Raw genomic sequence first — 21,506 nt, 5'->3', positions numbered from 1 at the left:
ACCTCCGCCCACAAGAATACGCAAAAAAGGGGGCGTGGTCTCGTTGCTCTCGCACGTGGAGAAGAGGAAGTGTTGCATTCGTAGCGGTTCGTAGAGTGTGTTTGTCGCCATGTCGTCCAGACGCTGTTATTTTCATCCCGGAGTCAAATCACCTTTCTTTGGCCTTCCCAGGGACGCTGTACTTTGAGCACATGCATCTCCCCGTTATGGTAAGAGGCGTGACCTTTCCGGGCAACTTGCGCTAAGCTGCTGTCGAATCACAACACGGGAACCGCTGGCACAAATCAGAACTCGTTACGTATTTCTGAAGGAGGGACTTCATAGAACAGGGAAATCCTCAAGCGGTTTTAGGACAGTGAAAACAGCGGTATACAGATAAGTAAATTGTGTGAAAAATACTGTTTTTTTACACGCGAAACATGAACACATGTTATATTGCACACTGTAAACACAATCAAAGCTTAAAGGGTAACTAAACCCGTGCTCAGAGCTTAACTCCACCCACTGGCAAATTTTGAAAAATGCTGGAAGATGTGGGCAGAGCCCAGCGGAGACAGAGGGGACGAACCGAGGGCGGGGCTGAGCGGAGGGTGTGCACCTGAGACCCGCAGTAACGGGTTGATTGACAGCTGTCTGACTCGCGAGTCGCAAAGATGGAGAATGACTGGAGTGACGCCAGCTTTGCAACAGAGCGGTCATTTCTCCTACCTTCACCTGAAGTGGAGGAGGGTGAATTGTCTGTAGACACAGACCCAGAGCCTTATCAATGCGAGCCGCTGGCTCAAACTGCGTTAACTCCCGATGCCGACGATGCTAGTGAAACAGCAGAGCTGTTCAGACCTAAAAGCCTATTATAAACAGATTTCCTCAAATAAGTTAGACTATATACGCTAGCACGTTACAGTATTGTTGTTCGTTGTCCGCAACCACTTGCGTGTCAGGGTTTGAAAGCACGTCTCATGTATGAAAATTATCTGTACACATGACATGCGGCAAGAAAAGCCTGACGTGTACTGACAACTGCATTATTTAACCGTATTTTCTTCAATACAATGTTAAAGCAAGTGTCAAGTCAGTTTCATTCATAATGTTTCCACTTCATGTAATATGACAGTTCATACCGGAGTGAAGCCGTTCTCATCGTGTGATTGGGGAAAACATTTCTGAGGGCGTGGTGAGCTCGTGCCAGGGCCGCGGATAGTGAGCCGTTGGAAGTACCATCCTACGTCACGATGTACCACAACGTCCAATAGGAAAATTCAACTGCAGTAGCCAGCGTTCAACCTTAAGAGGGCAGCACTTTGGCGGTTTTACACCATATTTTATAGAATTAAAACACTTTATACTCAAATGTCAAAACATTTACTCGAATCAATGAACAGCATTAATAAAGCCCCAGTATTACAGATCATTAACTAAAAAAAGTTGGTTTAGGGTTTAGTTACCCTTTTAAAAAAAACAGGAAAAACGGGACCTTTAAGTTTGGATAATGCATTTTCATGTATATTTTCAAAAAGGGGGGTGACAGTTAACAGGTTAAATTACTTGCTTTTGAGTCCTTTTACTTGATTTAGAAGAAAACCCTTTCAAACTTTCAATGCAGAGTGACCACCCAAATCAAGATACAGTGGCATGAAAAAGTTTGTGAACCGCTTGCCGAATCTGTGAAAATGGGAATAATTTTAACTAAATAAGAGGGATCATATAAAATGCATGTTATTTTTTATTTAGTACTGTCCTGAATAAGATATTTTACATAAAATATTTTTACATAGTCCACAAGACAAAAAAGTAGGGTAGAGTGGGGGAAAACGCCCCCCTTAAGGAAAATGTGACATTACAGTGAAACAAAACATAAATGTGACTTGAATTGCCATCCCGGTTTTGAGTGACTATGGCAGGAACTATTCACCAAATATTAAAATTGCACAGCCTTCATAATTAATTAGTATTTTGACTGAAAATATTTTTGTACAAAGGGGGCGTTTTGCCCCAGCGGTGGGGTAAAACGCCCCCCAAGGTGGGGTAAAATGCCCCCTTTCTTCCCAACCAGTTTGCTTCATAGATGAACAGCAAAATGAGCAGACTATAGTTTTTAATCTCTCAAAGTAAAAGGCAAGTAATGTATCAACATGTATATATATTAATATTTATTTGAGGAATGTCCAAAATATCCACATTTTTACCATTTATATTTATATATAAGCCATGCAAACAAATATGTTGTAATAAATAAATAAACATTAATTCATTAGCCATTCACAGCCATTTTAACATTTATATTTATACATATAACTAAGCCATGCAAACAAATATGTTGTAATAATAAATAAACAAATAAATAAATATATACATAAATAAACATTAATTCATTAGCCATTCGCAGCAATTTTACCATTTATATTTATATAACTAAGCCATGCAAACAAATGTGTTGTAATAAATAAATACATAAAATAAACAAATAAATACTAAATAAACAAATAAATAAATACATACATAAATAAACTTTAATTCAGTAGCCATTCACATAATCTAATATGTTATAGTAATTATGATAGAGAGAAACTATGCCCTTTGGGGGGCGTTTTACCCCTCAGCGTAGGGGGCGTTTTACCCCACAAGCTATGACTTTAAAAAAAAAATAATAATTTTTAAGATATAATTATATTCCTTATAAATAACATTTCCTCTCAAACTACAGACTTCACTATTCATCTATCATACATCACTGTGATATCCTGCAGAACAATATTCTCTTAAACACTTGTTTACTAATATCTGAAAATTAAAGCACTTAGCATGTAATCCTCTTCTCTTCAAATACGTCGCTGGTGTCAGCTTCTCCAAGGAGATTTGTTTATCCCCGTTGTCAACGAAGTGCATAGCAACAGTGAAAATATATCTTGACTCCCTCTAGTGCTTATTTTGTGAAAAACAGGTGGGGGGCGTTTTACCCCAGGGGGGCGTTTTCCCCCACTCTACCCTATAGCTGAATTTATTAAAATAACCCTTATAAAAAGTTTCTGAACCATTGATTCTCAGTGCTGTGTCATTCCCTGGATGATCCACGGCTGTTTTTTTTGTTTTGTGATGGTTGTTCACGAGTCCCTTGTTTGTCCTGAGCAGTTAAACTGCCCAATGTTCTTCAGAAAAATCCTCCAGGTCCTGCACATTCTTAATTTTTCCAGGCTCTTTTTCATATTTGAACCCTCTCCAGCAATGACTGTATGATTTTAAGATCCATCTTTTGAGGGACAATTGAGGGACTCAAACACAACTACTAAAAAAGGTTGAAACATTCACTGATGCTCCAGAAGGAAACACAATGCATTAAACCTATTGAATTTGAAAATCAAGGTAAATTGTTAATTTGTCTTCCGGGAAACATGCAAGTATCTTCTGTTGCTTCTGAAGGGCAGTTCAATGAAAACAAATTATATTTAAACAAAATAAGAAAAATTTGGACATATTCATCCTGTTCAAAAGTTTGAGGATTATTTTCTGTTGTTAACATTTATTTATTTTGTTTTATTAAGTAATGCTGTGGAAGGAATGGAGTTTGTGACGCACTCTTGTGAGAGTTTTGTAGGGAATAAAGTGTGAGCTGTTTAATGTCAATCGCCTCCGTGTTTGCATCAACTCCAGTTACGTTAAGTGAGCTATCCCTATTTTCATTCGTACACAGCGTGTTACAACCTAATATTCTGACACATATTCAGTTATTACCCACCTGTTTACTTACACTTAAGCCATAACTGACTGTTCATGCGAGATACTCCACACGACGGAAATTTTGACATCTGTGTGCGCGTGTATTTGACTATTCAGGCGCAAGGAGAACTGATCACGTGTGCGACAGAGAGAGAGCGCGCGCACGCGAGAGAGCGCTTCTGTTGTGTGTCATTCAGCGCGATTCTGCCTATCCCGCCTTCACTAACTGCAAGTTAATCGATAAAGAATTGTAATTAAATTGTAATTTTGTGAATTGTAATATTTTGTGAAACAACGGTTTTGGCATTTCATTTGGCTGTAGGATGAAATTATATTCAACCTGCCAAAGTGGCTAGTGGGAGTGGCTGCCTTATCCGCCACAGCTGAAATCTACCCGCATTTGGCAGGTTGGCGGGTGTTAATGTCAAGCCCTGGTTACATTGTTTGGTATTTTAACAGATATTGTTTCAAACTAATATCCAACCTTTTTGTTATGTGAAGCAGTAGGGACAGGGTGCCACCTTTTCTTTATTGTAAAATGTTTAGTCAGGGAGTGGAGGGAAAGTTATGTTGTTTATTTATTTTCTTTTACCTGTATAGGTCATTTAGTTCCTCTTACAAAAGTTAGGTAACATTTTGTTTGTTGTTTTGGCTTGAGCCTTTCCTGAAGATTTATTTGCTTCCAATTTACTTTTACCTGTAATAAAACCATTTGTATTTGCCTAAGCTGTTGACCCACATTTCTGGGGTAGAGGGTTGAAGGGAATCCTCCACGTTACGTTTATTTTATTTCATTTATTTGTTACCCTCTCCCAACCCTAGACTGGGAGAGCTTGTAACAATAATAATAATATTTGTTTAGTTTACGTATACAGCCTGAAATTCTAAAATAACGCTTGCAAATAAAATAATGCCAGAAGCAGTAGGCTATGCATAATGAACATGTTCAATAGAAATATAGAATAGAATGGAACAGAACAGAATTCATCTGCCATTAAAAAACAAATATAAAAGCTGCCATGTCCATTAATTGCAGTTATTTTCTTTTTCTTTTATTATTGGTAGCATTTTGGACATTTATTGTTTTTGTTTACCGATTTGTTCTGATAGACATGTTTCTAATGTAATATTAAAGTTTCATGTGAAAGTAGGCTACAGTAAAGACAATATAAATGTAAATAAATGGGGGGGGGGGGGATAAAGTGAATTGATTGAAGTCTCTACAGGAAACGGTAGGCATACCCCCCAGCTAACAGGGAATGTTCTGAGAACTTTGGTTAACGTTCTAACAAGGTTTTATGAACAAACATTAATCTAGTAACGTTAATAGAACGTTCGCACAACGTTACCTGGCCATTAATGATGTTCTCAGAATGCCCTAAAGAAAAATAACATGACCTACAGTAGCTTGCCTTGGGTGGAGCTTACGTCTACACAGCGATGACATCGATGAGGAGCGAATGTAATTTGGGCCTGTGGAGCTAAAATATTCGATTCAACCACACCATAACTCCACCCACAACACTATCCATCCACCCCATATGACGTCTAGAGAAGTGGAGCTGGACGTCATTTGACAGTGCAGTAAGTACCACAACGTGCAAACTCACCTCAGTTTTCAGATCCCTCGTTCAATCAGGCTGATGGAAAGCGGGGCGGCGCTGTGACCGCGGGACTTTCCAGCCAGGAAAACAAACTAACATGCGGAAGAGCGCTGAACGGCTCCAGGACCTTTGACTCCCTCAGGAAACGACAGGAAATCTACTTTCTCTTTCTGTCATGCGAATATTCTGTAAAACGCTGTTGGAACATGACATCAAACCTACCAACCAGTTATACCCAGCTGGACGAAAACACATCTGAAAACAAAACTGCAAAAGGGCAATACATATTCTTCTTGATTCTGACTTTAATATTAGGCACTGAGACGTTTATCACAGCTTTTCTTCTTTATGACTTTTGCGAGGATATTCATAGAGTGAGTTAAATCGTTTAATCGAAGCATATTATGATCTTTAAACAAGAAAGGTTGTCATTTAGACATAAATGTATATATTTAATTCGTTTAATAAGTTTTGTTTGTTTGTCTGACTTTAAAAGACTCGTGAAACAGGCAAAGATGGAGGGTATCCAATCCACTGTCTCTCCACAGATCTCACCCAACCAGCAGATCAAGCAGGTATCGCAAGTTGTGACTTGTTCAATCAAGAACTGAGACAAACTGCACGGCAGGTATTTAAAACGGCTTCAATACGTTTTTGAAATGGAGAAATATATATTTCTCTGTCAACTTACAATTATAGCCTAACGTACATGTAGTATGATGTTCCAAGAGTCTACATTTCTTTTTGAACAGAGGCTGCTGTTAGACATACAAAATCATGTACTGGGATCATTAGGAGGTAAAACAAATGTATTTATTTATTTATTTAAATTATTGTTTGCTATTATTGCTTCTATATGAAACACTTACACAAGTGTATATTTACACCAACCTGCGACCTCGGTTCTGGGGCCTATACCATGAAGCCGGTTTAGCTGGCTAGCCAGATATGTTTAAGCTTAGTTTGTGACAATCCTGGGTTTTAGTTATTAAAGTGGTTTGGCTTTTAGCAGTGTTCATCTCCATAGTTATGCTTCAGGGCTAATCTGCTCAAGGGCAGGTTATGTTATAAGAGATCTCAAACTGAAATTAGACCAGTCAACTGTGAGCAAAGTTTTCTACTCCAAATTAAAGGTCACAACATAGCAAATAGGTTTTAAAGACTAAAGCGTCTGGCTTTTAACAATGCTTATTTATAATAATAATAATAATAATAATAATCATTTAGTAATAAATGTAATTTATGTAATTATTATACCCTTAATCAATTGCACATGTACCATTTTAGTTAATCAATCATTAATAGGCACTTTGTTAAAATTAATATAAATAGCCTATATAAAGGTGTTACAAATAAGCTTTAAAATCAATAAATAAAGCTATACAAATTACTACATGTGAGCTTAAATGTTCAGTTCTCTCTATATATCAACTAAATTAACTTCATTACTTTTACTGACATATAAGACTTTTCTTTAAGTTGTCCTCTTTTATAGACAGCTCTTTTCTTCTTCCTGTGTAAATTTGTTTAAATTCTTAATATTTTTCAATCATGTAATATTCTGCAGAAGAGAGAAATGAATCTCGCTGCTTCTCTCGCGAGAAGTGAATCTCAGTTTCACTGATCCACAGCTTGTGATTGTTCACTACTGATGTCACAGCTAAACTCCTAAACTCAGGATCAAAGCCTGAGTTGACAGAGAAAGCTGATGATCAGCATCATGGGACCAACAAAGCCTGAATAGATTGTTTTGGTTTTGTCAACTCGAAACTAATCCTGTAACCCTGAGTTTGTTAAAGGTCCCATGGCATGAAATTTTCATTTTATGAGGTATTTCAACATTAATATGAGTTCCCCTAGCCTGAATATTGTCCCCAAGTGGATAGAAATGTTGATCGGTGTAAACCCGAGTTCTGGCTGTCTCTCTCTGCCTTTGAGAAAATGACAGGCCAGACGAGCCAATCCTGAAGTCTCCTGGTTTGACGTCCAAGCAGGAACGGTTTCCTCCCTTTCCTCCGCCCAGAGAATCTGGCACGCCCATGCAAACACTCGAGATCATTAACGTTACTTGTGAACGAGTGAACACTGGCAGTTTCTCAGTGTTTGGATGTACAAATGAAAACAGAAGTCTTTCTTCAGTTCCTTCTGATCTGTGATCATTGATTTCTTATGTGTAGCTTATTATTTATTATTTGTGGACACGCAGCGGCTTCTCTCTCTCCCGACAGAACGGTGTTTTCGTGTTTTCTATCTTGTGAGTCAGTGTTTTTGTACGTCCTTGTCGCGTCTATCTGTTCTAAAATGTGCATACAGTCTTTTCTGTTTAACATCAGCAGTCACATCTTTAGAGATAAACTTCACACACGCCGAAGCTCGGCCTCCAACATCCCCGACCCCCAGTACTGCATCTGGCCCACAGCGGAGGAGCCAAACGCGGCGTGAGATTAAGCAGAAGGGGGGTAAGCGTGAGGGTATCCGGCTAGGCTAGCCAGCTTTCCCCACAATAAACTGGATTAACGTTACATTCGATTACAGCTGTTGTGTCTTTGTTTGCGCTGTGTAACGTTACTCAATGCGCGTCAATGACGCTATTCATATGATTGGAACATATCTAGAAATAATGCTATACTCAACACTTACTAACTCGTTCATCTCGCTGTAATGGTACATTGCATGTGTTACAAAGTTGGTAGAATAATGATGAAGACGGACTCGGTGTGACTGGGACTCGTGTTTATTCAGAACTCTCAGATACAAACAAAATAAACTCGCGCTGACTGACAGCGCTCTCATAACTCAGTAGTTACTATAAATAACTTTGTTAGCAATCGCTTCGTCTCCGTGATGTCCGGTTCGCGAACGAATCATTCTTTTGAATCGGTTCTTTTTAGTGAACCGAACCAGTTCACCAAATCGGACTGAATCGTTCTAAACGGTTCACGTCTCGAGTCAGCGCTGATCCATAATTTACTAAAGTTACTAACTTTCTGACATGAGTGACAGCCCCTCCGACTAGAAATAAACTAATAACCTGAAGTATATGCTAGTAACTACAACAGTTCACCCTGAACTGAGAGATGCTGAGAGAACTCATGAGAAGTGAACTCAGGTCCATCCGTCTCTCTGGCAGACTCGTGCCTGCTCGTGCCTCGTTAAACCACGCCCCCTCCGCTCATTTAAAATGCAAAGATGTCAGCCAATCACAACAGTGGGCGTTTTTACTGAAGTCTCACAGCAGACACGCCTCTTGAAGCAGGGCATTCAGCCACAGGGCAAACAGCAGTATAGAAAAAATGGCTTTTATTTCTAAATTATGACATTTTATGATGTAAAAATCATACTAATAATATAAGTACACCTCAGAAAACACTATACAATAATAGAAAAATGCCATGCCATGGGACCTTTAAACTACCATCATGGTACAGGCCCCTGATGTCTTTTCACCCATAAATGTACATCCTCATCACTCTCTTTTCCCAACCTCTGCCACCCAGAAAGCCCAAACCAACTAAATAATTAAGTGTGTATGAAATAAGAATGATAATAAAAAATAAAGACTAATTATGTATTTAAAATATATTAAAACAGTAAATGCACAGCTAAACAGATGTGTTTTCAGTCTGGATTTGAATGTGATTACTGTTGGAGGAGCACATCAGGGGCCTGTACCATGATGGTAGTTTAACAAACTCAGGGTTACAGGATTAGTTTAGAGTTGACAAAACCAAACCAATCTATTCAGGCTTTGTTGGTCCCATGATGCTGATCATCAGCTTTCTCTGTAAACTCAGACTTTGATCCTGAGTTTAGGAGTTTAGCTTTGACATCAGTAGTGAACAGCCGATCACATGCTGTGGATCAGTGAAACTGAGATTCACTTCTCGCGAGAGAAGCAGCAAGATTCATTTCTCTCTTCTGCAGAATATTACATGATTGAAAAATATTAAAATATACAAAGCAAGATGAAAAGAGGGAGCTGTCTATAAAAGAGGAAAACTTAAAGAAAAATCTTACTACGTCAATGCAAGTAAAAGTTATGAAGTTAGTTTAGTTGATATATAGAGAGAATTGAACATTAAGCTCACGTAGTAATTTTTATAGCTTTTTTAAAAAAAATATCTGGGGAGTGTGTCAAGGGCACAGATTGATGTTTTAAGATGCTGCAGTTTCTTCCATTGTACCATCAATTACCTCAAAATCAGACATAGTGACTAATTTAATTGAAAGTATGTTCTTGGACTTTACAGAACACAACATCACTGAGATTTTCAAACCAGCTGTCCACGTCGGGGCAAAACAAGAGCTTAAACAATATCAAAGGCTTCAGAAAAATGGTAGGATCTTCCCCAGAGTAACAATCCACTGTTTACACTGTACAAGATAATGTGGTTAAATGTAATAGGCTAATGATCTCTTTGCTTTTCTGCAGACGAAACTCCTGCACTGGATCGTATCCAGTGGGACAACATGAATGGCCAATTCAGTCAGGAAGGGTTAATGAGCTTGAGCCCCGAAGGAGAAATAGCGGTGCCACACGACGGAATTTACTTCGTTTTCTCTCAAGTTAATTTCGAAACACAATTAGGTCGGAGTATGCACTTCACGCAATACTTATACAAGAGGACCGCATCCTATCCACGACCAGTGATGCTCGCTAAAGCCGTAGTTACTCCCTGTGCGAGCGCAAGGTCTGGTGTACAGCTTTATTCCAACCACCAGGGGGCGCTGTTCCGCTTAGAAAAAGGCGACAGGCTCTCTTTGTACGTGCTGAACATAAGCGCTGTCCGTTTCCCTCAGGAAGCCACTTACTTTGGGGCATTCATGATTAACTAAGCAAAACAGCTGTATTTTGATTCACTTTATTGCTTATGTTTACCGATCCCAAGAATTAAAAAAATGTATGTATATAGAGGTGATGAATAACATTTTAATAAAGGTGTTTAAAAAAAAGTTAATTTAGTTTTAATGTATTGTTTGTTTATTGTACATTAAAGCCCATATGCAAAGTATAGTCTTCAGTCTTGTTGATATGTGTAGTTATTTTTAATCCACAGCCAAAACAGTATAGAAACATCAATTCAGTTAATACTATTCATATTATTGACACCTAATAATAAAACCATCCCCTTGTTTTTTATTACATGGTTAAATGTGGTACATGGCAAAATATATTTTTTAAATCTCATAACAAATATAAGTGATATGTGTAGGTATTTTTAATCCACAGCCAAAACAGTAAAGAAACATCAATTCAGTTATAATATTATTCATATTATTGACACCTAATAATAAAACCATTCCCTTGTTTTTTATTACATGGTTAAATGTGGTACATGACAAAATATTTTTTAAATATCATAACAAATATAAGAAAACAGGTGAATACAGTAGAAATTCTCTGTCCACGTCATTGATTATCTCTGGCATGTCAATGGCAACATTTTCTTCTTCTGTAGGTGAATGATGAAGGTGTTTATCCGAATTCAGAAGGAAACGGAAGCGGCCATCTAACCCTACAATGGGGAATGAAGAGAGAGCTCTATTTTATAAATATTTTTTATTTAAAATGTAGCTCAATGGGGAATGAAGAGAGAGCTCTATTTTATAAATATTTTTTTATTTAAAATGTTGCTCAATGCAGATAAAACTGAAAAATGTCACCACAAAAATGTACAGAAACCACAAGGCTGTCATTCAACGAATTCTAGTTTAAGAAGATGCAGCAACGGAACAATATTCAGTATTGATTTTACACTGCACAAATTTGAAATCCATTTCTGTTATAAAAAAAACGAATTCAATATCTGACCTTCGGAGCTCTGAAAACAAGAAGCTTTCTCAGAGTGAAAAGGGGCTGAGGAGTCATCTTTGCATCTAATTACATCGTTGTTTTCCAGTTTTACTTTGCCCTCTGCACGGCTTACTTCATTATTGACTTTAGTGAGGATCCCCAAGATGTCCTGGCCTCTAAAAATGAAGGAAGAAACAATTTAACATATAAACCCTGACAATAGGCTTAAAATAACGCTTACAGTATTACTGCATGCAAAAAAAAGGCCAGTGTAGTGGATAGCTCACCGTTTACTTCCCTCTTTTAAATGCTTGCAAAGGTACTGTATAAACCATGATCCACTGTATTTATCACGAATCGACATATATCCCTCCACTGAGGACATGGCAATCAGAAAATCTGAATCTTTGGCAATGCTGTATGATATTTTGCCAGGTTTCTGGAAGCAACTGGAAAAAAGACCATCTGCAACCAGCACTTTACTCTGCATGTCATGCCCTCTACATGCTTGGATAAAGAAGACTTTAGGTTTCCCAATAAGAGAGGGGCAGTTGTCTCCATCAAATGGGGAGGTGATGTCATTCAGGGGACATATTTGCTCATCACATCCCACGACACCAGTCTCAACTCCATGACTCATCACGCAACAGACGAAGCAGTCTCCATGAGGGCGATCCTTGTAATCGGTCATGAGCTGTTTTATGTCAGATGTGGTCTGATCTTTCTTGATCTCAACCTGAAAGCCCAAATATTTAAACAAGACTTCCAGAGAATCTGAGAAATACATAAAAGAAATATAAGGTATATACAAGTATATAAGGTAAAGGCAATACAATACCATACCTAGATCCACAGAGCAATTACAACAACAAATGAAAGAAAGAAAATGAAGAGGACGAAAAGAAAGAAAACAACCAATAAGCATCTCATAGGTGCATAAGCTTCTTCTAATGTGTTTTGTGTTTCATAAACATCAAATAAAAAATCATTCACTGCCTACCAACATCTTTTTGGGATCCATTTCGTTTGTGTTTGGGGTCTTTAAAGTTCTCGTTATTAATAATTAGGCAAAGTCCACGTGGATTGCTGTCCATTTTGTACTCATCATTCTATAACAAAAGAGAAAATTGTTAGAGTAGCCGACATCCAATATTCAAGAATAAAATCTGTCTGAAAATGTATATTTTGAAAATGTTGCAGCTTGCTCCACTTTATTACCGTTGGTTTATCTGAGGGGAAAAAGAGATATGAGAGTCAAATATTTAAAGTTAAATCTTTAACCCATTAGATTAGTATCATTGTACAAAGTTTAATTGTAAAACATATTTTAACAAAAACAAGAAAAAGTCGCAATTAAATTATACAATTGTCCGAGATAAAAATACATAACATTTTTAAATGAAGGCTACAGATGATTATTGAATAATTCATGAAACTGTACCTGCAGTTATAGGTAGAGAAGGCGCTGGTGTTTCGGGGATTTCTGGATGAATGTCTATGTTTAGGTTCTCGTAAAGAAACTTGTCTCTTTTCTCCAAGCATTTGAGCAGAATTTCACTTGCTTTCGTCCCCTTTCTCTTCACATTGTCAATCAGATCACGAGCTTGATCAGTTCGCGTTTTGGTCTTCTGCACTATCTCTTCAATCTCCTCAGGTCCTACCACATTATTTTCCCGAAGATCATCCAACAAATTTTTGATAACATGCTCGGTCAAACCATCCCTCAGTTGAATCCGACACTTTTCCAAGACTTTTTCTAAAGGAAAGCAATTTGTTAAGTAAAATGTTTATGTAGCCTATATTCAATTGAATTATAGTAATTATTGTCCCATAATGTAGGCCTATTATATTCTCACATTTCCGAATGGCATAGCCTACTTGTAGGCTATTGTAATTTCTGAATGGCATAGCCTACAATTATTTTCAGTTGCGTGTGCTAATGCCTTAAATCTGAACATAAATTGAAAACGGTGGTTTCAAGTCTTTTTACTTTCACTTTTCATTGTGTAGCGGTTTCTTCAAAAATATTACAATAAGCAACCAATTAAGTTTTCCAATTCACACACAAATTATTCATATAATTCTTACCTGCCATTTCGTTGTATTAAAATGTGTCGTATTAATACAACTTTATGTATAGCTTTTGCTAAAATGTCACGACGAATTCGTGAAAACTTAAGTGGAAAATGGCGTATACCCTTTGAAAAGCCCCAGAACCGTGTAGATATAGGCTACATTAAAAGAGGCGGAGCCAATAAGCCTATATGTTGCAGAGCGATGTTGCTTTTGTTACTTTCCCAATGAGAATGGGCAGCACATTTCTATCTGGATTAGAGGTCTTCACGGGTCCAAAAACTCATACCCGATCCCGAAGAGACCCGTGATTTGCTTAACGGAACCGACCCGGACCCGTCTGTTATCTCAAAAGCTGGACCCGACCCGTGCAGATCCAAGAAATGCCAAAAATGTAGTAACGTAGACTAACCATGTTCCGTACACAACGATGTTCCGTACAGATTAACTTTTACCGCTGATCGCTGGGTAAATACTTCCTGGTCATACATAAAATATATATCTGTGTCATTGTCATTTCTCCCTCTTTCACATCCGATCAAGACAGAGACCCTAACGCCTTTTGTTCCAGTGAGATTTCAGTAAATTTGCATGGTGCGCCCACTGCGCTTGAAATTGGACGGTGGGGAAGCTGCACGTCAGAGTGCAGCTTGTTTGGAGATAACTAGAGCAGCGAAAATGTACATTTTGATTTAATTTATGCTTCTCAGAGTATTACAGTCCTTATTAAATGAATATTATGTTATCACAAATTGTTAAATATATAACCTTTTGTTGAATAAATGCTTTTAAATGGGATTTTTTTAAACGTTAAATTGCAGGCGATGACCGCTTGGCGCCACTCAGGCTGAGACAGGCAGAGTTTTGAAGTTTACACATTCAAGATTCAAGATTCAAGATTCAAGAGTTTTATTTGTCACATACACAGTTATATACACAATATACAACTGGCAGTGAAATGTAAACAGGTCCGCTCCATGGACAGTGCATATAACAGTTACAAGAACACAAGGGAAATTAAAATAGAAATAGAATAAAATTAGAATAAAAAGTATTAACATAAGTAGAGTTATAAATAAATCAAGTAAGATAAAAATAGGAAATAAGATAAAAATAAAAAAATAAAATAAAAATATAAAATATAAAGTAAGTGGATATGATAAGTGAGATAAACTGTAGACTTAAAAAATAAGTGGTTAACATAATATATATATATATATATTTATATATAGAGAAGTATGATGTGCATGCAATAGGTATAATTGCAAATCGGAGTATAATGTGCAAACAGGAGTATGATGTGCAAACAGGTTTATTACAGGTTGTTACACAGTAACAATAGGAACGATAGGAACGTAAAGTGCAGTGCAATGGCAGTATGTGAATGTTAATGTATAAACTGGATGTTTATGCGTGTGCGGGGTGAAGTGAAGTCACGTGACTGAGTTCAGGAGTCTGATGGCCTGGGGGAAGAAACTCCTCCTGAGTCTTTCAGTCTTTGCCATCAGGCTACGGAAGCGCTTACCAGATGGCAGCAGGTTTGTCATTAAAAAAAAGTAATCAATGCAAATTGTTTGCCTTTCTTTGTCTTCAGAAATATATGGTAATATTATTCCCCAATGTTTCACATGGTTCATGCTTAACTCACATGCCATAATTAATATCACGACACAATCATGCCTAGCTCGCATGGTTCTCTTATTGAACCTGCAATTAACTTACATTTTAACCAAATAAAAAGGTATTCACCTTTATTATTCATTTAAATGATGTTTTCTTTAGTTAAAATAAACACACAGCTCACAATTTATCAGATAAATGTCACTTTTCGCAGTTGAAATCAAGTTATTCGCTCTGTACGGAACATCATTGTAAACCTGTACGGAACACCGTTAACGCTCATCATCTTCCGTACACCAGCGGAGGAGGTACTTTTCCCCACTTTTCTCAAATATTATTGGTCCAAAAGACATCAATCAAAGTGTGGACTGTCCAATGGGTATTCACCTAGGGAAACATGACACGAGCTTGAGACCGCACATGCGCGGTGGCTGGAGCAACCTGAAAGATGAGCTTTTTTACGCAATTTGAGCATCATAGAAAACATTTGTGACAGTTCACCTGGGATTTTGTTGCTGATTTTAAATATATTATTTAAATATAAGTTCAAATCAAACTTCAACAGTGCGTCATGTAGACAGCACTTGCTTTTTCTCATGTTTGTCCACAATATGCATGAAGGATGCCCGGACAGAAGAGGTGGCCGTGGGTTAAACTTCTTTATATTCGTTGTTTTGTTTTTTTTGCACATCACTCATGAAGGTAACCATTATTATTACTACCGTGCGCTTGCAGAGAGAGAGAGAGAGAGAGAGAGAGAGAGAGAGAGAGAGAGAGAGAGAGAGAGAGAGAGAGAGAGAGAGAGAGAGAGAGAGAGAGAGAGAGAGAGAGAGAGAGAGAGAGAGAGAGAGAGAGAGAGAGAGAGAGAGAGAGAGAGAGAGAGAGGCGAGCGAGCAAGAGAGAGATCGCTCGTGTTTTTCTTCTTTCTTTCTTTTAAACCTTATTTCCCGGCTCACACTTTTCTTATCCTAATTTTACAGTTGCAAGTGTAACAATTTAATCTCAGTGCCCCGCAGGAAATTAACCCTCGTCGTACACAAGTAATCAACATACACAAAAAAAAATATTTTAAATACACAAGTTTATTTATACAAAAAAAACCTACACGTAATTGTCTGAATGATCAAGAAGATGAACACATTAAAAATGTGACTGACTGCTTCACTTCAAGGATCAGGAGGAATAGGCTATCTTTGATTCACCCCAATAAAGTCATATATATATCGAACGACACAGTCACACGTGCAATTTACACAGCAAGGGCAAATAGCCAGATTAACAATGTACAGATGTAATCACTTCAAAATAAACCCCACACATTAGTTAATAATTATATGACCACATTAGTTTAATCAGTAACAGCCTTAAAACCAATTCAATTCATTCCATTAAGGAGGGTAAGACAGTTGACAATATAAAACCTAGGCGAGCAGCCACTCACTAAACCAAGATAAATCTTAACAAACAAGACATTACGATTTTGATTAACAGCGCTTCATAGGGCTCAGTCAACAGTCAAGTCACTCACGACCCCGCCCATTCGGTGCTCATAGTCCACACAAGAGGCGTTGGAGGCGAGGTAGTGGCAATCTGCAGTGACGCGCTCAAGTCCGGCTTCAGTCGATCGGCGAGACGCTCCCGAAGGCCAGCAGAGGAGAACGGAACCGTAAATCAGAGCTTAAAATGAATGGATAGAGTGCGTTGATTAATCTCGTAGACCTCTCGCTGCCAGGAGTAAATCGCGTTGGTTGTCACTGCGTAGATCGTACCTCTAATCCATCCGCCCCAAAACCGCCGAGTCTCTTTACCACGTCTGTCACAGTCCCAAAACCCGCACCACCATGCACGGCGATCCTTTCCTTTTATTCAGTGGATCTACCAATCCCGTTGTACTGCTGGTTCATCAGTGACATTGGACACACCTGCAAAAGAGGCCTGAAGGTGCATGTGCACCTGGTAGACAATAACCCACCCTCACAGGTTGTCAAAAAGTCAATATTCTCTTCCCGTTACATTTTCTCCCCCAGCCTTTAAGAATGGTCGTCCCGAACATAGTCTTTAAGAGTGTCCAAACCGTTAAGGCATATAGCGCGCAGGTATCGTGCCACGAGTAGCACGCAGGGGATACCGACGAGAGTCCTGGTTATTACCGACCGCCCCAAGCTCTAGGGCTGGGTCGTGACTCATAACTGCAAGAGGTGATACTACCGGATCAAACTCAGCAAGAGGCAACATTTCTTGGTCGGGCCCAGGGGCTTCCTGGGCTGAAGTGGCTGGTGTATGGGGAACAGAAGTGCCGGCTGCCGAGTCCACTGGCTCACAACAAAGACTTGGAGGAGTCTGGCGTTGGGGGGCAAGGGGGAGAGGAGCTAGTGGAATGAAGGGCCAGTGGTATTGTCCGGGGCTACGTCGGTTGGGGCCCGGACTCTCGCTAAAACAACCCTCTTCATTTCGGATAATCGTTTGTTGATCTCCAGGGCAGGGCCGCAAATTATTGCGGTGGATCGTTCGAATAGGCCCCTCCTTCATCTCGGGCCGGATGCTGAAGACCGGTTGATCTTTGCGTGGCTGGGCCACCACTACAAAAGGTGTAGGGAGCCATTGTGGGGCTAGTTTTCCTTTGGCTCTACGGCGAAAGTTCCTTAACAGTACCCTTTCCCCCGGTAACAGCGGCAAAGTTCTGGCCTGTCTGTCGTAGCTAAATCGATTCCACTGCTGACGACGTTCAACATTGCTACGTACCGTGGCATAAGCTTGAAGGAGAGTTCGATGATGATTCCTAACCCAACCTTCCACATCATCCCGATATTGTGGCGGTCCGACTTCATGGAGCACATCCACTGGCAGTCTGGCATGGCGGCCAAAAAGTACGTAATGAGGGGTCATCCCGGTGCTTGAGTGAGTGGTGTTGTTATAGGCTTGTAAAAGAGCCGGCAACTGACTGGGCCATTGAGCGTGCAAATCTGCATCCATGGTGCTCAAAAGGGAAAGGAGGGTACGGTTGAACCGTTCACAAGCTCCATTTCCCTGTGGGTGGTATGGCGTGGTGCGACTTTTCCTGCAACCATACACTGCACAAAGCTGGTGCATCAGATCTGACTCAAAAGCCCCCCCTTGGTCGCTGAGAATGCGTTCTGGGCAGCCAAATGGGAGAATAAGTGCTGTCCATAGAGCCTTGGCGGTAGTGGGAGCAGACTGGTCTCTGGTGGGCACTGCCAACGCGTAGCGGGAGAACAGATCTGTAATCACAAGGATATACGGGAAAGTGTCGGATGGCCTCCCGAGGGACAGAAAGTCCATTGCCACAATTTCAAAGGGATAACTAGCAGAAATGGGGCACAAGGGTGCTTTTTGTGGTCCCCCCCGTTTTCCTACCACACAGTTAAAACATTCGGCTGCCCACGTTCTGGCATTTGTGCTCATCCCCACCCAGTAGAATCTCCTCCGCAGTAGTGAGACCATTTTATCGCCACCTGCATGACCTGCAGCTTTGTGGTATTCTTCCCACACTTGTCGGGCTTGAGCTACTGGCACAATGATTTGTCGTACAGGGGCTCCAGTGTCTGGCTCAGTGACAAGTCTAACAAGGGCCCCATTATAGATTTCCAGCCGGTCCCACTCCCTCAGCAAACAACGGAGCTGTAAAGACAAAGCAGAAAAATTATTTATTATTGGGGGCTCACCTTGGGTTCTCCAGGTATGTAGCTGCTGCAGGTCAGAGTCCATCTTCTGCTGGTGCTCCCATCGCCCTATCCTCCTGGGTGACTTCGGGGGTGTGGTACTCTGTGCTGCATGTACAGCAACGTCTGCGGTCTCTCCTGGTATTCGAGAAAGCACATCTGCATTCCTATTGGTTGTTCCTGGTCGGTAGCGGATTTCGTAGGAATAATTGGCTAGTTGGGCCACCCATCTCTGCTCCGTCGCCCCCAATTTCGCAGTCTCCAGATGGACCAAAGGGTTGTTGTCAGTAAACACCGTAACCTGAGCTCCCCACAAATAATCCTTGAATTTCTCCGTGATTGCCCATTTCAAGGCCAGCAGCTCTAACTTAAAGGAGCTATAATTTTGATCACTGCGTTCTGAGGCATGGAGGCTACGGCTGGCGTAGGCTATAACCCTTTCTCTGCCCTCCTGGACCTGGGCAAGGACTGCTCCAAGGCCATGCAAACTGGCGTCTGTGTATAGCCTGAATGGAAGTTGAAAATCGGCATAGGCCAGTATCGGAGCAGTGAGGAGGGCCTGTTTGAGGGACTCGAAAGCAACCTGGCACTCGGAAGTCCATTGGATGGCTGAAGAGGGACGATGGGTGCTTCCCTGCAAAAGCTGGTTAAGTGGGGCGGCTATCTTTGAGAACGCAGGAATAAACCTCCGGTAATATCCTGCGAACCCCAAGAATGAACGCACCTGTCTCACTGTTGTTGGGGTCGCCCAATCACGGACGGCTGCAGTTTTCTCTGGGTCTGTTGCTACCCCCTGGCTACTGACCACATGTCCCAGGTAGGTCACCTTTTTCTGGAATAGATGGCATTTACGAGGTTGCAGCTTTAGGCCATGCTCCTGGAGACAGCGAAAAACCTGCTCAAGATGTTGCACGTGGGTGTTGAAATTGGGTGAGTACACAATGACATCATCAAGGTAGATTAAAAGAGAATCATAGACCTGGGCACCCAGGCAGCGTTGCATTAGTCTCTGAAATGTGGCTGGGGCATTACAGAGGCCAAAGGGCATGCGCTCAAACTGGTATAGGCCAAAGGGGGTGGTAAAGGCAGTCTTTTCTTGGTCTGCAGGTGCCACTTCCACCTGCCAATACCAGCTAGCCAGATCAAGAGTTGAATACCACTGGGCCCTGGTTAGGCTTGTGAGGGATTCCTCTATGCGTGGCAATGGAAAAGAGTCTTTGTGAGTCACTGCGTTAAGTCTGCGATAGTCTACGCAGAACCTCCATGACCCATCTTTTTTTTTTGCCAGAACAACCGGAGCGGCCCAAGGACTTGAACTCTCTTTCACAACGCCACTCTCCAACATACCTTGCAGTAATGCCCTCAAATCGGGGTAAAGGTTAGGAGGAACTGGTCGATATCTTTCTCGTATCGGTGGGGCTGTGCCCGTGGGAATCTGGTGAGTGACAACAGCAGTCTTCCCAAAGTCTTCTTCATGAGCCGCAAACACGTGAGACCACTTCCGCAGGAGAGTCGCCAGTTGGGCTTGCTGGTCCCTGGTCAGGTCCTCACCACACGATGCAAGGGCTGGGTGATCTTCAGTCTGCGTCCGTTCTATGTGCATGACATCAACTTCCACCACCTGGGGTTCGATGTTTCGTAGTACCAGTCTGGAGTGTCCCTTTATGTCCCTTAGGTGTATCTGGGTCACAGAAGCCAGGGGACGCCGTTGTGGCAACTCTAGGGGGAATGAATTTGGATTGCAGACCCGGAGAGGAACCTTCCCCCCTTGCACCCAGCTCAACGATCTGGCAACACACCACTCCCGCCCGTGGTGATCCAAATCTTCAACTAAGACGGCACAATTTGGCTGGTTGACGGCTTGTGGGACGTGGGCCCAAACAATCATCTCACTTCCAGGGGGTAACACTACAGGTGGCTGTCGCTGGAGTTTAGCCACACCTTGGAGCTCTACTTCTGGCATGGATGAGTTTGCTCTTTGGCAGGCGGCGAAGGCTACATCCCATGCTTTCTCTGCAGAAGGGGAGAACACAGATTTAAAAGCTGCAATGCCAGGGTGTTTTCCCTGAAAAATGCCCGCCCAACAATCTGCCACAACATTCATACCTAGAAGTCCATATTCTGTGTTTATGCAATCATCTTGTACAATAACCACCCCCTTCTCACGCACTTCCACACCCCCAATGTTAAAATTCAGTACTGCGTAACCCACATAAGGAATTTGAAGGCCATTAGCAGCTCTCAAAGCTAACCAGGATATTTGACTGGGATCTTGCATACATTCTTCACTAAAATAACGCTGGAACAAGGTTTGGCTAAAGAGTGTAACTTGGGAGCCAGTATCTATTATGCATGGGATCCGTCGCCCTTGGACCAACACTTCAACCTCTGGGCACTTACCCACCATGGAGGGCCGTTGTAGGGACACGGTTGAAAGCCCCTCCTGGTTCACTGGCCCTGCTGTGACCGGGGGTATCGAAAACCCGACTGAACTGCACGTCTCCTTGGACAAAAACGCTGTATGTGTCCCCCTTCTCCACAATCACGACAGATGGCACGGCCTTGAGCATCCCACTGGTAGCGCTGTTGGTCGGGAGGGGCTGACCCTAAACGTTGGCGACGAGGGTCATGGTCGGAGTAAGGACGCCCAGGTGGCTGGAACAGTGCCTCAGTTACAGGTGGTCGTGTTGTTGAGACTTGGCCCAGATGCCCCTTCAACTCTTCTACCAGGGATTTCCCCAAGAGTGTTAGCTGCTCTTTTAATTCCTGATGTAATTCGTTTCGCAGTGAATCCTTCATTTGTTGCCAGTCAGAAGCGTTCGCCCTTTGGTCCTTCTCTCCAGTCGGTGTTGCTGCTGACCTTGGTGGAGGGGTCAAAAAGGTTGGACAAACCTGAACCTCTTCCTCTGGGGCCAGCTCTTGTTCTAGTGCCTTTGCTTCCCTACAGGCATCGGAAAAAGTGGATGTTGGGGCCCGGCGGAGCTGTCTTGACAATTCCTGCTTTATCAGTCCAGGTCTCAA

General features: G+C 41.2%; 2 protein-coding genes across 3 annotated transcripts; one reads left to right on the top strand and one right to left on the bottom strand.

Annotated features, from left to right (window-relative positions):
* Positions 1–5,248: 5,248 nt before the first annotated feature.
* Positions 5,249–10,338, top strand: tnfsf10l4 (tumor necrosis factor (ligand) superfamily, member 10 like 4). The gene is made up of 5 exons (XM_079813770.1): positions 5,249–5,692; positions 5,815–5,946; positions 6,071–6,116; positions 9,569–9,655; positions 9,751–10,338. Exons 1-5 carry the CDS (start codon positions 5,525–5,527, stop codon positions 10,152–10,154), a joined length of 837 nt encoding a protein of 278 aa, XP_079669896.1. The 5' UTR covers positions 5,249–5,524; the 3' UTR covers positions 10,155–10,338.
* Positions 10,339–10,615: 277 nt separating this feature from the next.
* casp22 (caspase 22, apoptosis-related cysteine peptidase) lies at positions 10,616–13,740 on the bottom strand. 2 transcript variants are annotated; one of them, XM_079813758.1, is made up of 6 exons: positions 13,598–13,740; positions 12,549–12,868; positions 12,113–12,221; positions 11,400–11,886; positions 11,131–11,288; positions 10,616–10,834 (listed from the first exon to the last, which is right to left on the bottom strand). In XM_079813758.1, exons 1-6 carry the CDS (start codon positions 13,674–13,676, stop codon positions 10,677–10,679), a joined length of 1,311 nt encoding a protein of 436 aa, XP_079669884.1. In that variant the 5' UTR covers positions 13,677–13,740; the 3' UTR covers positions 10,616–10,676. The 2 variants fall into 2 exon arrangements, with proteins under 2 accessions (XP_079669884.1, XP_079669885.1); XM_079813759.1 differs by lacking the exon at positions 13,598–13,740 and adding an exon at positions 13,201–13,324.
* Between the last annotated feature and the right edge of the window lie 7,766 nt (positions 13,741–21,506).

This window comes from Gobio gobio (genome assembly GCF_949357685.1).
Source record: "Gobio gobio genome assembly, chromosome: 4".
Lineage (NCBI taxonomy): Eukaryota > Metazoa > Chordata > Actinopteri > Cypriniformes > Gobionidae > Gobio > Gobio gobio.
The sequence above is the reverse complement of the archived record's forward strand: the minus strand, read 5'-3'. Positions and strand labels throughout refer to the sequence as shown.

Excerpts from the sequence above, each read along its gene's own strand:
- casp22 (XM_079813758.1), bottom strand. The coding sequence starts at position 13,676 with ATGTATGACCAGGAAGTATTTACCCAGCGATCAGCGGTAAAAGTTAAT. Across the intron at positions 11,289-11,399 it reads TTAAAAGAGGGAAGTAAACG|AGGCCAGGACATCTTGGGGA; the intron begins GTGAGCTATCCA and ends CTTCATTTTTAG. Across the intron at positions 10,835-11,130 it reads TTGTTTTCAGAGCTCCGAAG|GGTTAGATGGCCGCTTCCGT; the intron begins GTCAGATATTGA and ends TCCCCATTGTAG.
- tnfsf10l4 (XM_079813770.1), top strand. The coding sequence starts at position 5,525 with ATGACATCAAACCTACCAACCAGTTATACCCAGCTGGACGAAAACACA. Across the intron at positions 5,693-5,814 it reads TTTGCGAGGATATTCATAGA|ACTCGTGAAACAGGCAAAGA; the intron begins GTGAGTTAAATC and ends TGACTTTAAAAG. Across the intron at positions 9,656-9,750 it reads TCAAAGGCTTCAGAAAAATG|ACGAAACTCCTGCACTGGAT; the intron begins GTAGGATCTTCC and ends GCTTTTCTGCAG.